General features: G+C 45.2%; 1 protein-coding gene across 1 annotated transcript; it reads left to right on the top strand.

Moving 5' to 3' along the window:
- The first annotated feature begins 495 nt into the window (after window positions 1–495).
- On the top strand, window positions 496–13,021 carry LOC104693915 (solute carrier family 22 member 2-like). Its single transcript, XM_010406864.3, has 11 exons — window positions 496–906; window positions 2,347–2,450; window positions 5,139–5,293; window positions 6,061–6,229; window positions 7,067–7,181; window positions 7,634–7,740; window positions 7,912–8,126; window positions 9,514–9,622; window positions 10,294–10,406; window positions 11,374–11,473; window positions 12,436–13,021. Exons 1-11 carry the CDS (start codon window positions 496–498, stop codon window positions 12,500–12,502), a joined length of 1,665 nt encoding a protein of 554 aa, XP_010405166.1. The 3' UTR covers window positions 12,503–13,021.
- The last annotated feature ends 1,843 nt before the right edge of the window (window positions 13,022–14,864 follow it).

The following is a 14,864-nucleotide window of genomic DNA, read 5'->3' as shown; positions in this document are numbered from 1 at the left end:
AATCTGCCCTGTTGTGTTTTTGCTGTACTGTTTTCTTCTATTCCCTCAACAGAGCATACAAGCAGTCATCTATGTCCCTTGTAATTTTAAGGTTCTTCAGTTTATATGTATATGAGGAAGAGGATCATACTGCTTTCATAGTACTTAAGGCCTCTGAAAATACTGGACAGAGGAATTACCACCTGCCCAACACTGTGCACTGACAGATTCTCAGTGACAGACTGAAATGGCCATAAGCTAAGACTCCAGATCCTGCATTTCAAGTATGTCATATATAAAACAAATTAACAACAGAAGTCAAAAAGAAGAGCCAAAGTGTGTTTAGAAATGGCATTTAGGAAACAAAGGTTGAGATGCATGGCTTGACAATTGACAAAGTTAATTATTTGTTTGTGAGTTTAAGCAAACACTTCAGCTATTATTTAAGCATGCAGTGAAGTCCAAAGCCCTGGAAGCAACCGAGTTAGATACTTTCATGATCTGTGACACACAAAGATGCCAGCCTTGGATGACATTTTAGAGCAGGTCGGAGAATTCGACTTCTTTCAGAAGAAAGTCCTCTTTGTCTTATGCTTGCTTTCTGCTACTTTTGCTCCCATTTATGTGGGAATTTTTTTCCTGGGATTCACCCCTGAGCATCGCTGCTTCAGCCCCGGGGTGGCTGAGCTGAGCCAGCGGTGTGGCTGGAGCCTGGAGGAGCAGCTGAATCACACGGTTCCCGAGTGGGATGGCCACGGGGCCAGCTTTGACAGCCGCTGCAGGAGGTACGAGGTGGACTGGAACGCAACAGGCATCAGCTGCACTGACCCGCTCGGCAGCCTGGTGGGCAGTGGGAGCACCGTCCCCCTCGGTCCCTGCCGGGATGGCTGGGTCTACAACTCCCCGGGGAGCTCTCTCGTCACCGAGGTAAGACATAGCTTGTCCAGAGAAATCACTCCTGTCTGCACAGCTTAAAGATACAATATGCTTGATTAATAAAGTTTGCTTTTGGTGTGCTGTCTGAGTCTGACTGCTAATAAACACTCAATATCAGAACCTGCTAGGCACTTAGATCAAAGATTCATATACATAACAAGGGGAAATTATCGCTTTTCTTGGCAGCATAATACTGCAATCTTGTCATCAGTGGCTATTCTCACAATTATTTCCATTACCAAACTGAGGGTAGCACCCCCTTAGCCCAGACTGAGGAACTGCACTTTTGAGTGACAATCCAGATACTCATCCATAATGAACAAGAAGCAGAGGACAGGTCTACATTTCTCACATAATGCTTTAGCAACAGCAGTGCTGCTTTATCTCAGTTAACAGTATCTAAACCAGATAATCTAGAATATAAAAACTATGCAAACCAGTACTAATAGTCTTAAAGCCACGTAGAGACCTGAAGTATAGGAATGATCTCCAAAGAGATCTCTTCTACTTCCCCTCCACTGCCAAATCTGTATTAGCTATACCTAAACCATGCCTAGCAGATGTTTGTGTAACTTGATCTTAAAACAGTGCATCACTGGATGCTTCACAGCTTCCATGAGCAGGGCATTCATATTTCCTTGCTTCACTATAATCACTGTTACAAAGCAAGTCCACCCCATTTTCTCTTGGGACAGATGGGCTGGGGCAGAGAAGAGCACTCCAGCTATCCTCCACACCCGGGAAACTGAGCTGAGCTGTTTGGTGTGGCCCCAGCAAACTTGTCTGGGTTAGAAAAAGATTAAATAAGCAGCCAAATACATTCATGCTTCTTTCTGGGCTGAAGGCTAATTACACTGGAGTGAATATTTCCAGCTGTAGAAAAGTTATTACCAATTTGCCCTCCTCCCTTTGTTGGGTGTACCCTGACAACCTGTTAATTGTAAATCAAAAGCAAGTGCCCCTTCCCTGCAGAAAAAAGTCAGCCCAATCCTGGGCCTTTTGCCAGTACTAATGAGGTGAGGGATACCCCAGCTCCTGGCTCCACCCCAGCAGGGCTCATGGAAACACATGGTTTGAAATAGGTCTTGGCATCTGGGAAGCTGACAATGCTCCAAGTGTCGTCCAAATTTCAAGCAGATGGGTGGGGACAAGAGGATGAGATTTTTCTGAACTTTTTTATTTGTTCTTTCAGAGTTTTCTTCCTTTCTCACTCTCCATATGTGTCATTATGCAATAATTTTCCGGGATGTAACTTTTTCACGAGGTTTGGGAAAATCCAAACAAGATGCATCGCAGATGTCAGCTTAAGAGGTTAGAGGGTTTCTTTCCCGGAGTCTATTTTCTCGCTGATGCCATTGGTTTCCCTCCTTCTCAAACAGGCATGGTTTGTAGGGAATGTCCCTGTGCTTCTAACTGTGTTTGCCCTTACAGTTTAATCTGGTGTGCGAGGACTCCTGGAAGCTGGACCTCTTCCAGTCGTGTGTGAATGCTGGGTTTTTTATTGGCTCCATGAGCATTGGCTACATAGCAGACAGGTGGGTGGTGTGTAGACAGGTACGGGATGAACCCTTTACTCTGGTTATTTGCTTTCTGATGTTGTTGAACAGCATTCACAATTTAGAAGGAAAATGAATGCAACCAAAACCTGTTTGAGAAGGTCTGTGTGTCACATAAAAGGGAGGTGGGTGGTGGTTTCTAAGGTCCTGTTTTCAAAGGCTGTTTTGCCCCAAGAATCCACAGAAATGCCAAGGTATCCCTCCACTTTTACAGCCCTGAGGAATTCACACAAGTGAAGAGATTTTGTTTTCTCTCACAGGTACAAACTGCAACACAAACTCAGAGTCAAAGATGAAATTTTAACTCTTGTACCAAGAACTATTTGCTCATCTTTGTGATAATTTTGTTCCACATTAATTTTAACAGTATCCAGATGGCCATAAATCAGTTTCAAAATAGGAGTTTTTCTCAGATACAGAAATAGAAGTAGTTGTTTCTTCCTAAATTTTATTTGATTGTCCTTTTTTTCAGCTGGGTCTGTGTTTAGCCAGTTCTAGACCTTATTGTCCCTCATTTCCTCTTTTCTATCACAATTGTCATTGTGCTGTATATCTGCCCAGTGGATTTTTTTTAGGTTAGACTCTGAACGAATTTAGTGCTTTGTAGCTGATCTTCCTCTGCATATTTACCAAAATTTTCAGTAAAATAACAAGAGAGAATGGGACTGGAACTTGAAGAAATGGAGGTAACAGGGAGTGAACAATCCTTCTGGAGATCCAGTCTGTCCTGAATTTTTTTTTTTACTTTGTATTCTCAATAGCCTTTTCCTTCCAAGACTGGCCCCAAAATTGTCTCTGTTGAACAGATATTGCTATTGTTCCCTTCTTTTCACTGTCCCACTTCAAGGGGGAAGGGCCACAGCCATCCCCTCTAGTAGTTCTGCAGTGTCAATAATTAGGATAGGCTTGTGTTTGTCTCATTGGTCCCTGCTCCCAAGTTTCAGTGCAGGCAAACACACCATCAGTTAGGTTGTGCAGACAAATCTGCTTGTGAAGAAGTCCATCTATGCACAGATTGGACAGACTGCTTTCCCATCTTCATTAAACCATTACCTCGCTGCCAGTGAGCCAGACCAGCTTTTTTATAAGCTTTCTGCTTAAATGGATTTTTCATCAGTAGATAGTGATTTACTAAAGTAGCCTTTTGTGGCCACATCTTGTGTGTGGCTACACCTCTGGCAAAAGAGATTCTCAGGTGAAAGACATCAAATGGCTACAGCAGTACTACAAAAATACTACATCCAGTCTTCAGTCCTGGGGTGTAGTCCTCTCTCTGATTTCAAGGACAAAAGTGGACAAATTTATGACAATTTTGGCTTTTCTTTGCATGCATTTTGGAAGATCTTTGTTTCTTTTTTTCTTCTTTTTAATCAGAAACGTTTGTCACCCCCCTCATCCTCGCTTTCCCTTAAATCCAAGTTCTTGTTTTCTGACTAATCTCCTAGTAAATTTGAAAGCATTCCCTCCTTTTGCCCAGAACTGAGGCTTGGATGGTGATGCACACTCCTACAGGCATAACAGGACATGAAATAGCAGTGAGCAGATTCCATGAGCATCAGAAGCACCACATTTCAGATCACCTTTCCATGCCATCATGTTCACTAGCAAAGGCATTTCTTGCCACCATATGATGCTGCGAGCCAACAAAAGCCAGAGCTTCCAAATTCATAGCCATTTATATCCGAAATGCTCTCCCTTTGTGTCAAAATACTGAAGGATCTTTTTACAAAGGCTTTTTTTGAAGCAGAAGTAGGAAAATACATGAGGAAGTAGGATATAATTCCTCCTAAGATAAAACACATATATGTCAGAGTGTTAAGGGGTCTTCACTCTGCTCACACCACTCTGTCCCAGCTCACTGCTGCTCCTGCACTGCGAGCACCTGAGAGCAACACAAAATACCATAACAAAATGTATTGTGCTCAGGGTAAAAACAAAACCAGAACTCTCAAATGTGGTCTGATGAGGCTTTCTTGGGTAGAACTTTCAGGCAAGTAAAACATATCTGTTTGTCAGGCTCATGAGAGGAGGAAATTTGAGTGATGGGATCTGCTGATGTTACTGTGGAGAACAAAAGACATGTATTTTGGCTGGCACTTATTATTGCGCTATTTTTGTTAGTGGATATTGACTAATTCAATGTTTTTTATAGTTCATACTTCTAACAGAATATGCATCTCTTTTCAGCTAGAAAACAAATGCTTTTCTAGTGTTCCAGCCCACTTGTTTATTTTGGAAACCCTCTACTTCTGGCCATCAGGGAGTCACGGTGATGGAGGGAATGACAACAGGGATGTACAAAACCCTATTCAAGAAGAGCTCAGTAGTCAGCCAAGGTTGATAAAACATGTAAAGATCACAGTCAGCAAACAAATCCCCATTAAAAAGTGCTGGCAGCTTTGAAAGATGGGTTGGGGAGCCATTATCAGGGCAATCTTGAATTAATTGCCGTAGTCATTAACCAAAAGTGAGCAATGACCTGAAAACACAAAACCAGGGGAGTTTCCTGAACCTCCATTGGGATTGAAAATGTGGCAAGGGGAATAACAGATACAGGCTCCTATTCAAAATGAGCAGAGACCCTCTCCAGCCTCTTCAAACCCTTTGGTTTGCCACCCTACCCTCCCAGGAGATGAGCCTCTTTCTTTTCGTTTTTTCCCTCTGCAGGTTTGGGCGCAAACTCTGCCTTCTGGTCACAGTCCTCATCAACGCGGTTTCAGGGGTTCTGATGGCCTTTGCACCAAGCTACACCTGGACGGTGACGTTCCGCCTGATCCAGGGACTGGTCAGCAAGGGAGGCTGGCTCACAGGCTACGTCCTCAGTTACACAGTTTGCAATTGCACCTTCTGGGCTGGGATCCTTGTTTAGCAGCAGGGCTGACCCCCACTGACGCCATCTGATTTCCTGAGCCCTGTGTGTAATGAGAGCAGACAGTGACACTGTGCTACTTACTGCCAAACTGCACCTCTTTGCTTAAATGCAGGTGCTTGTGACCCGAGCTTGCACCAGCTCATAGACATAAATGGAATAATTAGGAGGCAGCTCTGAAAACTAATGCCAAAATGATGGGCAAGGTCTAGAGGCACAAACAAATTGAAAATACTGTGAAGATGTGTAGCACCTTTCTGGGAATGGCAACAAGCAGTGATGTAAGACAACACTCATGTTTCGCAGCCTTGGTGCCAAAATGACTTTTGCTGTGCTGATTCAGCTGCTTGGTGGGTAGGGAGGTTCTGTTCCCAAGCCATATGGGCGGAGGGAGATGGAGGTAAACAAGTCACATCAGTCGATTTTATTTTGCCATTTATTTCACAGCTTGAAGGAGTGGGTTGAAGAGAGCAGCCTTTGCCCTGTGTTGATGGGTGAGGGCCTGACACTCAAAGGAGGGGGCAAAGTCCGCAGCTGACCAGGGCTGGGGCTTGCCCTGTGACCGAGACCGGCTCTGCTCTCCCACCCAAACCCATGGCCATGTGCCATGACCCAAGGACACAGCTCAGCACAGGGGCTACACGTGGTCTCAGCTGGCAGGAGTTATGCTCCCCTGGCTCTCCAAACCCGTATGTTTGCTCATATGACTTGTCTTTGCAGTTGCAGAATTTGTTGGTTCAGACTACCGGAGGGCAGCAGGCATCATTTACCAGCTTGCCTTCACCCTGGGACTCCTCATCCTCACCGCCCTGGCTTATGCACTTCCACACTGGAGGTGGCTCCAGCTTGCAGTCACGCTGCCCAGTTTCTTTCTCCTGCTCTACTATTGGTAAGTGCCTGCTGTTGCAGCTCCCAGTAATGCCACACCACACTGACAGGATCAGGGGACAGTGGCTGAGAGCTGAAGGTTCTCCTTAGAGAACAGCTGCAGTGCTACAAATAGGATTCCCAAGATTATATTAGAAGAGATTTGGCCTTTTTCTGTTCCCTCTGCCCAAGGGTTTACTCTGACTCACCTAACAGCAAGGGGCTACCTGCAACATGGTGTAATGCTTCTGTGTTTGGAGTCCTTGCCACACATCACAAAATAATATGTCATTATTTCTTGACCAGTCCTTGAGCTACTGTGGGAAGGGAGTTTTCTAATCATCTATCATAATTGGTTTTGGTTGTTTGGGTTTTTTAATGCAATTGGCACAGGGTTGTTTGTGGGTTTTTTTAATTGATTAAAAATGTTTCTTAGAATATAACTAGATCAGGGAAAAGAATTGGGATGTGATTTTTTTTTTTGAAAGGTTATTTTTAACATGGTAGAAATTAAGGATCAGATTTTGAGCTATTCTTTTTTATATCCATAGACTATTAGCTATTTCTAAAACTTGTCAAGACAATTTATCTCAGACTAATGTTTCCAAACTGTAATAAACTGGGTTTAGATTTAAAAAAAAGAGAATAAATTCAGGCAAGGCTACCTTGCCACTCAAATGGAGCACGAATCGGAGTGCAATCACTGGCAGTCACAGCTACCACTGAGTTCAATTCCCCCTGTGAATCCTCAAAGCACTGTAGGATCCTAGCCTGAGCAACTCAGTTCCATGTTCATTTTCCAGGTACCAGTAATGTGCATTTTCCTTCCGTGTAGCTGTCATGCTTATATGTGTTGCAGGTGTCTGCCTGAGTCTCCCAGGTGGCTCATAGCTCAAAAGCAGAATGATGAAGCTATGGAAGTTATTAAGCGCATCGCCAAGGGAAACAGGAAGAAGCCACCTCTTTCTTTCCAGGTGACTGCACTGCATTTGCTGCATGTGTGCCTGCTTCAAGACAAATAATGTTATGAGTTTAGGATTGTGTTGGGTTTAGAGCAGGGAGCAGTTGAAATCATTGCAGCTTCCAAAAGCAAAGGCAAGTGAGTTCCCATTTACTGCCTAGGAGCCTCACAGAGAGTATTTGGGAGATTTCATGACTTTAAATTCCAGAACATCCTTATTCATTACTTTTTTTTAAATGTTGCTTCATGCCATACACAACTACAACAGATATGAAGATTGTCTGTATAAATTTTCATATTTCCTTTACCCAAAGTACTCTGGAGAAATAATTTTGCCCTCAGTTACTTAACTGGCAAATGAAAACCCTCATTCTCCCATCAGCCTAAAGGAAAATATTCACTGTAGTGCTCACCACCTTCTCCTCCTCCCACTGTAACCTCTTGTCCTGTCACTTCTGTTCCCAGAATCTCAGCTCTGAAGAGGAAGACAGAGAAAAGTTGAAACCTTCATTCTTAGACCTGGTCAGGACACCTCAGATCAGAAAATACACATTCATTTTGATGTACAGTTGGTAAGGATGGGAAGGCTTTTGCAGCCCAAATGGAGGTGTGTGATTTGGGGTCATTAAATCATTGTCATTGATTTAAGCCTGTTTTGCTCCTGACCAGCTGCAAATCTCAGTTCTTTGCATAAAATGTCTCCCAGGGGGGTCGGCTTCATTTGCACCCTCTTCTCTTCCCAGGTTCACGAGCTCTGTCCTCTACCAGGGGCTCATCATGCACATGGGAATAGCTGCTGGGAACATGTATCTGGATTTCCTTTATTCTGCTCTTGTCGAGTTCCCAGCCGCCTTCATCCTCCTGCTGACGCTGGATCGAATCGGCCGTCGCCACACCTGGGCTGCAGCCAGTGTGATGACAGGGGCTGCTTGCCTCATTGCAGCATTCCTGCCAGACAGTGAGTTCTGCAAACCTCCTCTGTCAAGGAATTATCTCCCCATCTCTTGCTTGTTGCCCTGGAAAATAGAAAAAGATCCTTGATAACCTGGCCCATGTCGGTACTGTGATCCAGTGCAGTCAAATACCATAAAAGCAGCAGTATTTATACCTGCTAATGAGAGGCTGGAGAAATGGGGCAAATCAGATCATAAGTCTGCAGGTGCTAGGTCATGAAGAATGCCATGTTCACATGTCCACAATTTTTATCTGACCAGAAGTTTGTATTTTAATGCACGATTCAGGGGTTTCATCCAAAAATACCCACATTTTCTGTTCCTAAAAAGGAAAAATGTATAGGCACATGCACACACTTAAACAATGTCTGGGTACAGTAAGTGCTTTCTGCCATCAGTGCTGCTGCCATGAATGTAGGATGTCAAACAACCACGGTGACCGACACTCGGCTTTGGTTTAGCTGAGCGCCTGCTCCAAGATCATTGTCTCAAAGCAGTGCATCACTTAAGGGCCACCAAATGAAATTCCTTTCCTTTTGTTTTATGGAATATAAGTAGACTGAAACTACAGCCACTACAGCGCCACACAACTGTGAGTTCATTGGGGAGACAAGAACAAACACACAAAATGTTATAGTAAAATGTTATATGCATAAACCCCAGAGCACCCAGACAATGAAAAACCATTTTAGGAAGCGACTGGGGAGCGCAGTGGCTGTGCAAGGTGCAAGGGCCCTGCTGAGGGAGTGCAGGAGTGGGAGTCCTGTGGCCCCACAGCTGCTGCCTGTGCCAGAGCATGGGGCACAGTAGTGCCTGAGAGAGCACCTCACTCTGGGGACAGAGGTGTGGATGACTTGGGACCTAAAACCCCACGTGGCAGACAGAGGTGTCCTGGGCTGACTCTCTGTGTAGGGCTAGGACATTCGTTTATTTGCAGCAGACATCTGCAGGTGTGAAAGCATTTATAGATCACCCTCTGAGGTAGGGAGGCAAACACAAACTTGTCCCAGCTTGAAAGCCATCACAAGCCTCTGTGCAAAGGTACAGAGTACCTTCCTGCTAAGCAGATTTCAACTGCCAAATAATGCCCTCTGTTAAGTTTTATTGCAAGCAACAAGTGGTGTCCTGTGTAAGCTTTTGTTTAACACACTAGATAACCCAAACTACTTTGTGTCATGAATTTCTCTCTGTGACAGCAGCCTAGCAAAGTCTCATGTCTTGGTTATTTGCTTGAATCAAAAGACAATTGCATTCTAAATTCTTTGCTGAGTGAAACAACAGCATCATGCTTTACTGTTTCATTAAATTAAATATTTAATGCTGTTTTATGTCAAGAGCAGAAGAAAACCATAGTTTTGTATTCAAACCTCAATGTGCACAATGTCTTTCCAGGTCTTTATTGGCTTAAAATGACTGCAGCTTGCTTGGGCAGGATGGGAATTACCATGTGCTATGAAATTATATGTGTAGCAAATCCTGAGCTGTATCCAACATTTCTCAGGTAAGTGCACCACCTTCTGTCAGCAGGTAAAAGCACTGGGTGTTTCTCTGTGAGAGACCAAGAGACTGGCTTACAGCTAAGGATGTCATGGAAGAGGAATTTGCTTGTATAAAGCACACCTTGAAATGGGGGAGGAGGGATACTGAGTGATATAGCAGAAACCCACCTCCTTCCGTGGCCAAAGCCCCTTCCCCACTTCCAAGCCTAGCACTGGGCAGTTTTCTGGGGGAATGTGTAAGAAACCTTCCCAGACAGCCTTCATGCTCCCTATCCAGTGCACCTCACTGTACCAGCAGAAGTCAAAGGCTCATTGACCTCTCCACTACAGGGCTAGTCTTAATGTCTTACCTTGTCTAACCCTCCTCCCCTCACCCAATTCATCTCGTGGTATGTCTCCCTGTGAGAATGCTCTGCCTGTGCTCTCTTCTGATTATACTCACCACTACAGGGGCCAGGTCTTTCCAAGTCTCTTCCTAAGCCCCAGGGTGTTAACTCTCTTCTCTTTCCAGGGCTCACGGCCCATCTCTTTTCCCATCAGCTGCAAATCCTGGACAGGGTGCTGGCCTGCTCATCTGGCAGCAGGGCTGAGTGAACCCTTGTGTGTCCTGTGGGGTGCAGAGCAGCCCCAGGCAGAGCTGGTGATGTGTGTGTGTATTGCATGTGCACTGCAGGAACCTGGGAGTCCTCGTCTGCTCCTCCCTGTGTGACCTCGGTGGGATCATAACACCCTTCCTTGTGTACAGACTGGCAGACCTCTGGCATGAACTGCCCCTGGTCATCTTTGGTAAGAGCTGCAAGAGGGGTTGGTTGGCCAAAGCTGAAATGAATTAGTTTGGTGATTTATTTTCTGTCTTTAAAAAAAAAAAAACACGGAGAGATGCATACACATACGTTTAAGATACAGCTTGGTGAGTCTGTTCATCTGGGTGTTTGGAAGTGGTAGCAAAGTCACCTCTTAGCCCCTTCTGTGCTGAAGGGGACCCCATGCTTTTGGGATAGCCCTTTCAAGCTTTGACTTTCTCCTGCTGAGCCCTTTCCAAGGGAGGAAAAACTTTGGGTTCTGTCCCTCTCACAGGCAGCATGGTTACCTGAACTGAGGTCCCAGCAACATGGCCTTGTCTCCCTGCAGAAAAGTTATACTCCATCTCAGGGTGGCCAGTCTATCAAGGATGCCCTGGCAATTTAGGATGGCAAAGGAGCATGTCAGCCCTAATGTTAAGGTTTCTATCCCAAGAAAAGGGCTGCCTTGAATGCCAGCTGCTGCACATACTCAAACCTGTGTGCCTGCATGAACCATCTGCCCTCAGTAGGGTCACAGAGGGTCTAAAACTAATCAGAAGGTGAAACTGGCCAGGTGGACTGGTAGTAACCTTTTATGCATGTCCTAATCAAGCCGAAAGTAGTGATGACAGCTAGCCAGCGTCACCTCAATCCCATGCCAGCTGGACAATCATAAGCAAAACCTGCTTCCTCTGCACTGTGTGCCTGAAGCAAGGAAGCCAGGCTCCCTCCTGGGTCTGTGCCTCAGGACAGCTTTCCAGGGCTCAGATGTACCTCAGAAATGTCAGCAATTACTCTGACAAATAAGAATCATGCAGATAAAAATCCAAGTGTTATTATTACTTTGAGGTACCCTTATTCTGCCATTGGGGCAGACATTGTCTGTCCATTGGGGCATTAATTAGTGACTTGAAATTAAACATAGGCATGACAATTGCACTGCCTTTGTGATCCTTGTTCTGTGCTTGCAGCTGTGATTGTTCTAATCAACAGTGGCTTAGTTTTGCTCCTACCTGAAATGAAGGGAAAAGCTCTGCCTGAGACCATTGAAGACGCTGAAAATCTGCACAGGTATGGTGTTAAACAATGTCCTCTAAAGCAACTCACCTTCACATCTGCAAAATCTGCTTTAGAATCTCCATTTATTGTACATATCTGGAGATTTGTTGGGTTTTGTTGTACCCATATAAATACAGTTGGTGGCTGGTGGGTGACACATCCCTGATTGCAGTATCGGGCTCTGGGCTCTCCTGTATGATCTGACTGGAATCCATAAACACCTTACATATGAGCCAGACATTGGGAAAAGGTGTGGAAGGTAGTGCCATGGGCCACCTGAAAAGCATTGATCAGTGAGGGGACTGTTGATATCCCCAAAGATGCTCTCACAGCAAGGACAAAGCTGGCTGAGATGTGGTTTTAAATCTGGGAAGCAATTCAGTGACTGTCCTGTGGTTTCAGTGCTCTTGCCTTTTGGCTCAACCTGCAGCTTCTGGAGCACCTCCCAGGGTTGGGGGTAGAGCTCCACAAACACTGGAAGGGTTGCTTAAATTTACTGAAGCTCCTGTGAAGCCAAAAAATACTTGGCCTGGTAAAAAACTGGGTGTGGGAAAAAAGGGACCTAACGTGGCCAGAAAGAGATGGCAATGTAGCACAGCATAGAGCAGGGACAACATGCCTCTAGGAAACATTAGGAAAATCATACATGCAACCACACACCCAGATGTCACTTTAGAATCCACTTAGAATAAGAGTTTTTAGAGTAGGAAATGCTAGAGTTGAAGTTTCTAAAGGTACCGTTGGGATATGATTTCCAGACAGCAGCACAGTTGAAATGAGGCCACAGAAAGTCTCAAATTTGCTCCTTACTCTGCTGCTCTTCAAAGTAGCCTAACCTCGTTTGAGCAATTGCCAGTGCCAAGATAACAGTTAAACCTAGTTTTGTTGAATGAATGCAAGAATATGGATTATGTGGCAGATCATGCTGTTAAACACCAGGAACATCATCTGTTTTTTCCCCTTTCCTTCCACAGGCAGGAGAGAAGTAAAGAAAAAACCATTTATCTCCACGTTCTGACTTCCGAAGTTGCCCCAAAGTAAGGGCTCATTTTGCCCTGGATCTGCCTTTGTTGGGGCAGGGAGGCAGAAGAGGGCCAGCAGAGCAGCCACAAGCCCGGACCTCATCCCACATCCAGAGAGGATGAGCCATCCCACTGTGATGATCTTTCCCTGTTGCACTCCCCCAGCTGACAGCACTCTGACACTTGGGGACTTCTGGAGCCAGAAGCATTTCTGCTTCACTCCCTCATGGACCATGTTGCAAATTTTTTCTATTTGCCTCCTGAACACTTTCATGTCTCTGGTGTCTCAGGCCATCTGGCAGCAGCACCTCATATGACATGAGTGGAAAATTCATAAAGGAACACTTCCTTCTGCTTCTTATAAAACTAAAAATCTCTTTGGGCTGCTCACTCACAGCTCATTTCTATAGCAAGCAGGAGTGCAGTCATGAGCCCAATTCACTTCCTTCAAGCTACACCTGACTCCGCACAAAAGTAACACGGTATCTGATTTACTGCCGCAATTCCCTCTACATCCCTTAAAATATTGATGCTGTTGGTTGGTCTGTGGCTCCTGCTTCCCAGATCAGCTCTGTGATTCAGCTCCTGCCACCCAGGCAGCGAGCACTGCCACTGTAGAGACCACTGTGGGAGCCTGAGGCATCCACAAGCTCCTTTTCCTTCCTAGTTTTGCTCTTCTTCTTCCAGAGAAATAAGTACAAAAAAAAAAGCACTTCTAAGTCCAAGCTGACTTTTAAGATTTGGTATTCCATAATTTGACTGGATATTAGGCAAGCTGGAAAATTAAAAGGAAGAAAATGAGGAATTGGAGGCAGTAAAGCCTCAGGATGCGGTGGGCTGCGTACAACTGCATCAGCATTCGGGATCAGTGACAGGGAAGGGGCAGGAAGCCCCACCACCGTCACCCCCTGGGACCAGCACAAACAGTAACAGGACACTGTGCCCCGCATATTAAAACATATTAAAGTTTGTGTTTATGCATGAACGTTTTCCTAATGCTCAGAGCTTGATTATTTACATGGCCAAACTCCCAAATATCTGTCAGAAAAAAGGACTGAGGCAGGGGGAAAGATAAGTCAAAAAAAGGATATGGCTTTTAAAGTTGATCTCCCTCCATACCACGCTGGAGAATCACTGCGCTAGTGCCTCTGAAGGTTGAAGAGTCCTCTCCACAGCTTTTGGGAAGCTGTGATTCACAGCATAGTCATCAACTTGTATACATTCTCTGGATCTGAGTTTGCCTCCTGACCAGTTCTAGTTGTGGGAAATGGCCCAGTTTCTTAATATTTTAAAATATTAAGAAACCCAGCGGTGTAGGGTAGGGATGGGATAGGAGCACCGAAGTGTCTGAACAACAGCTATCCTTGCGTGTTGGCGTTTGGATTTAGGTGTTGACAGCAACAGCAGAGGAAAAGAACAGTGCTTAGGTGCAGCCCTTGGCCACAAGATCATCTGCCCATCAGAGGCTGCCATGGAGAACACCAGAAACTTTGTAAAAGTAAAGAGCAATTCTTCCCAAAACCCAGCTGGTGGGTGGGTACCCCAAAACATGGAGCTTTTATGTTCTCTTCAGGCATGGTTGATATAAAGTCCAGATTTAAGTAATTAGGTGAGGGACAGGGTCTTCTTAAGGGGCCAGTCCCACTTTCATTTACCTGCCCTGTTTACATGCTCCCAGGCTCCTTGACAGAGTCAGATGGTGCTTGGTCCTGAAGCACTCCTTCCCAAGCTCCAAGGACAGCCCTGCCACTGGGCTGGTTATGCTCCAGCAGCCCCAGGAGCAGACAGGCTTCAGCTGCTCTTAAGGGGAAGGGAAGCTCAAACTGTGTGACTTGAGGCAGGATGTGAGCTTCAGTCACAGTCTGGGGGAGACACACTCCTGCCACCCCACCAGGACACAATGCTGCTGCTCCACATTTTGAGAGCAGCCATTTGCAGCTGGACCAGCTTTCACATCTCTTTGACTTCCCAACTCCAGGAAGTAATCCATGAATGGACAAAGGTCACCAGCAAGGAAATCAGTGAAGGACATTTGCCCTTGTGTTTATTAAGCTGCAAATGCCACTATCACTTGTAGGTGACTGCAAAGCAAAGGCACACCAGAGCCTGCCACCTCTGTAGCTCCTGCTGTGGCAGTAGCAGTGCTTATGGAAATAAATACCAGTGGGATGGGTAAGGGTCTTGGGACGCAGCTTTTTTAGTTACTCATTTATTCATCTCAGTATTTGCTTTGCTTGACTTGTTGCTACCTCCCCTGTTTTCTATCTGCAGAGTTTTCAACAGGTTTTATATTAAAGAACTGTAAGTCAGAAGTTCTGATAGATTTCTATTAGTGCAGAGCAGAGACATGTCTGCAACTGCAGCAGGACACCTGCTCTACC

The sequence above is a fragment of the Corvus cornix genome, chromosome 3, assembly GCF_000738735.6.
Source record: "Corvus cornix cornix isolate S_Up_H32 chromosome 3, ASM73873v5, whole genome shotgun sequence".
Lineage (NCBI taxonomy): Eukaryota > Metazoa > Chordata > Aves > Passeriformes > Corvidae > Corvus > Corvus cornix.
This window is presented reverse-complemented; position numbering and strand designations above follow the sequence as displayed.

Bases quoted from the DNA above. Each gene is read 5' to 3' on its own strand.
- LOC104693915 (XM_010406864.3), top strand. From the start codon at position 496: ATGCCAGCCTTGGATGACATTTTAGAGCAGGTCGGAGAATTCGACTTC. The intron at 8,127-9,513 runs GTGAGTTCTGCA...ATGTCTTTCCAG, and splicing joins TGCAGCATTCCTGCCAGACA to GTCTTTATTGGCTTAAAATG. The intron at 11,474-12,435 runs GTATGGTGTTAA...TTCCTTCCACAG, and splicing joins GACGCTGAAAATCTGCACAG to GCAGGAGAGAAGTAAAGAAA.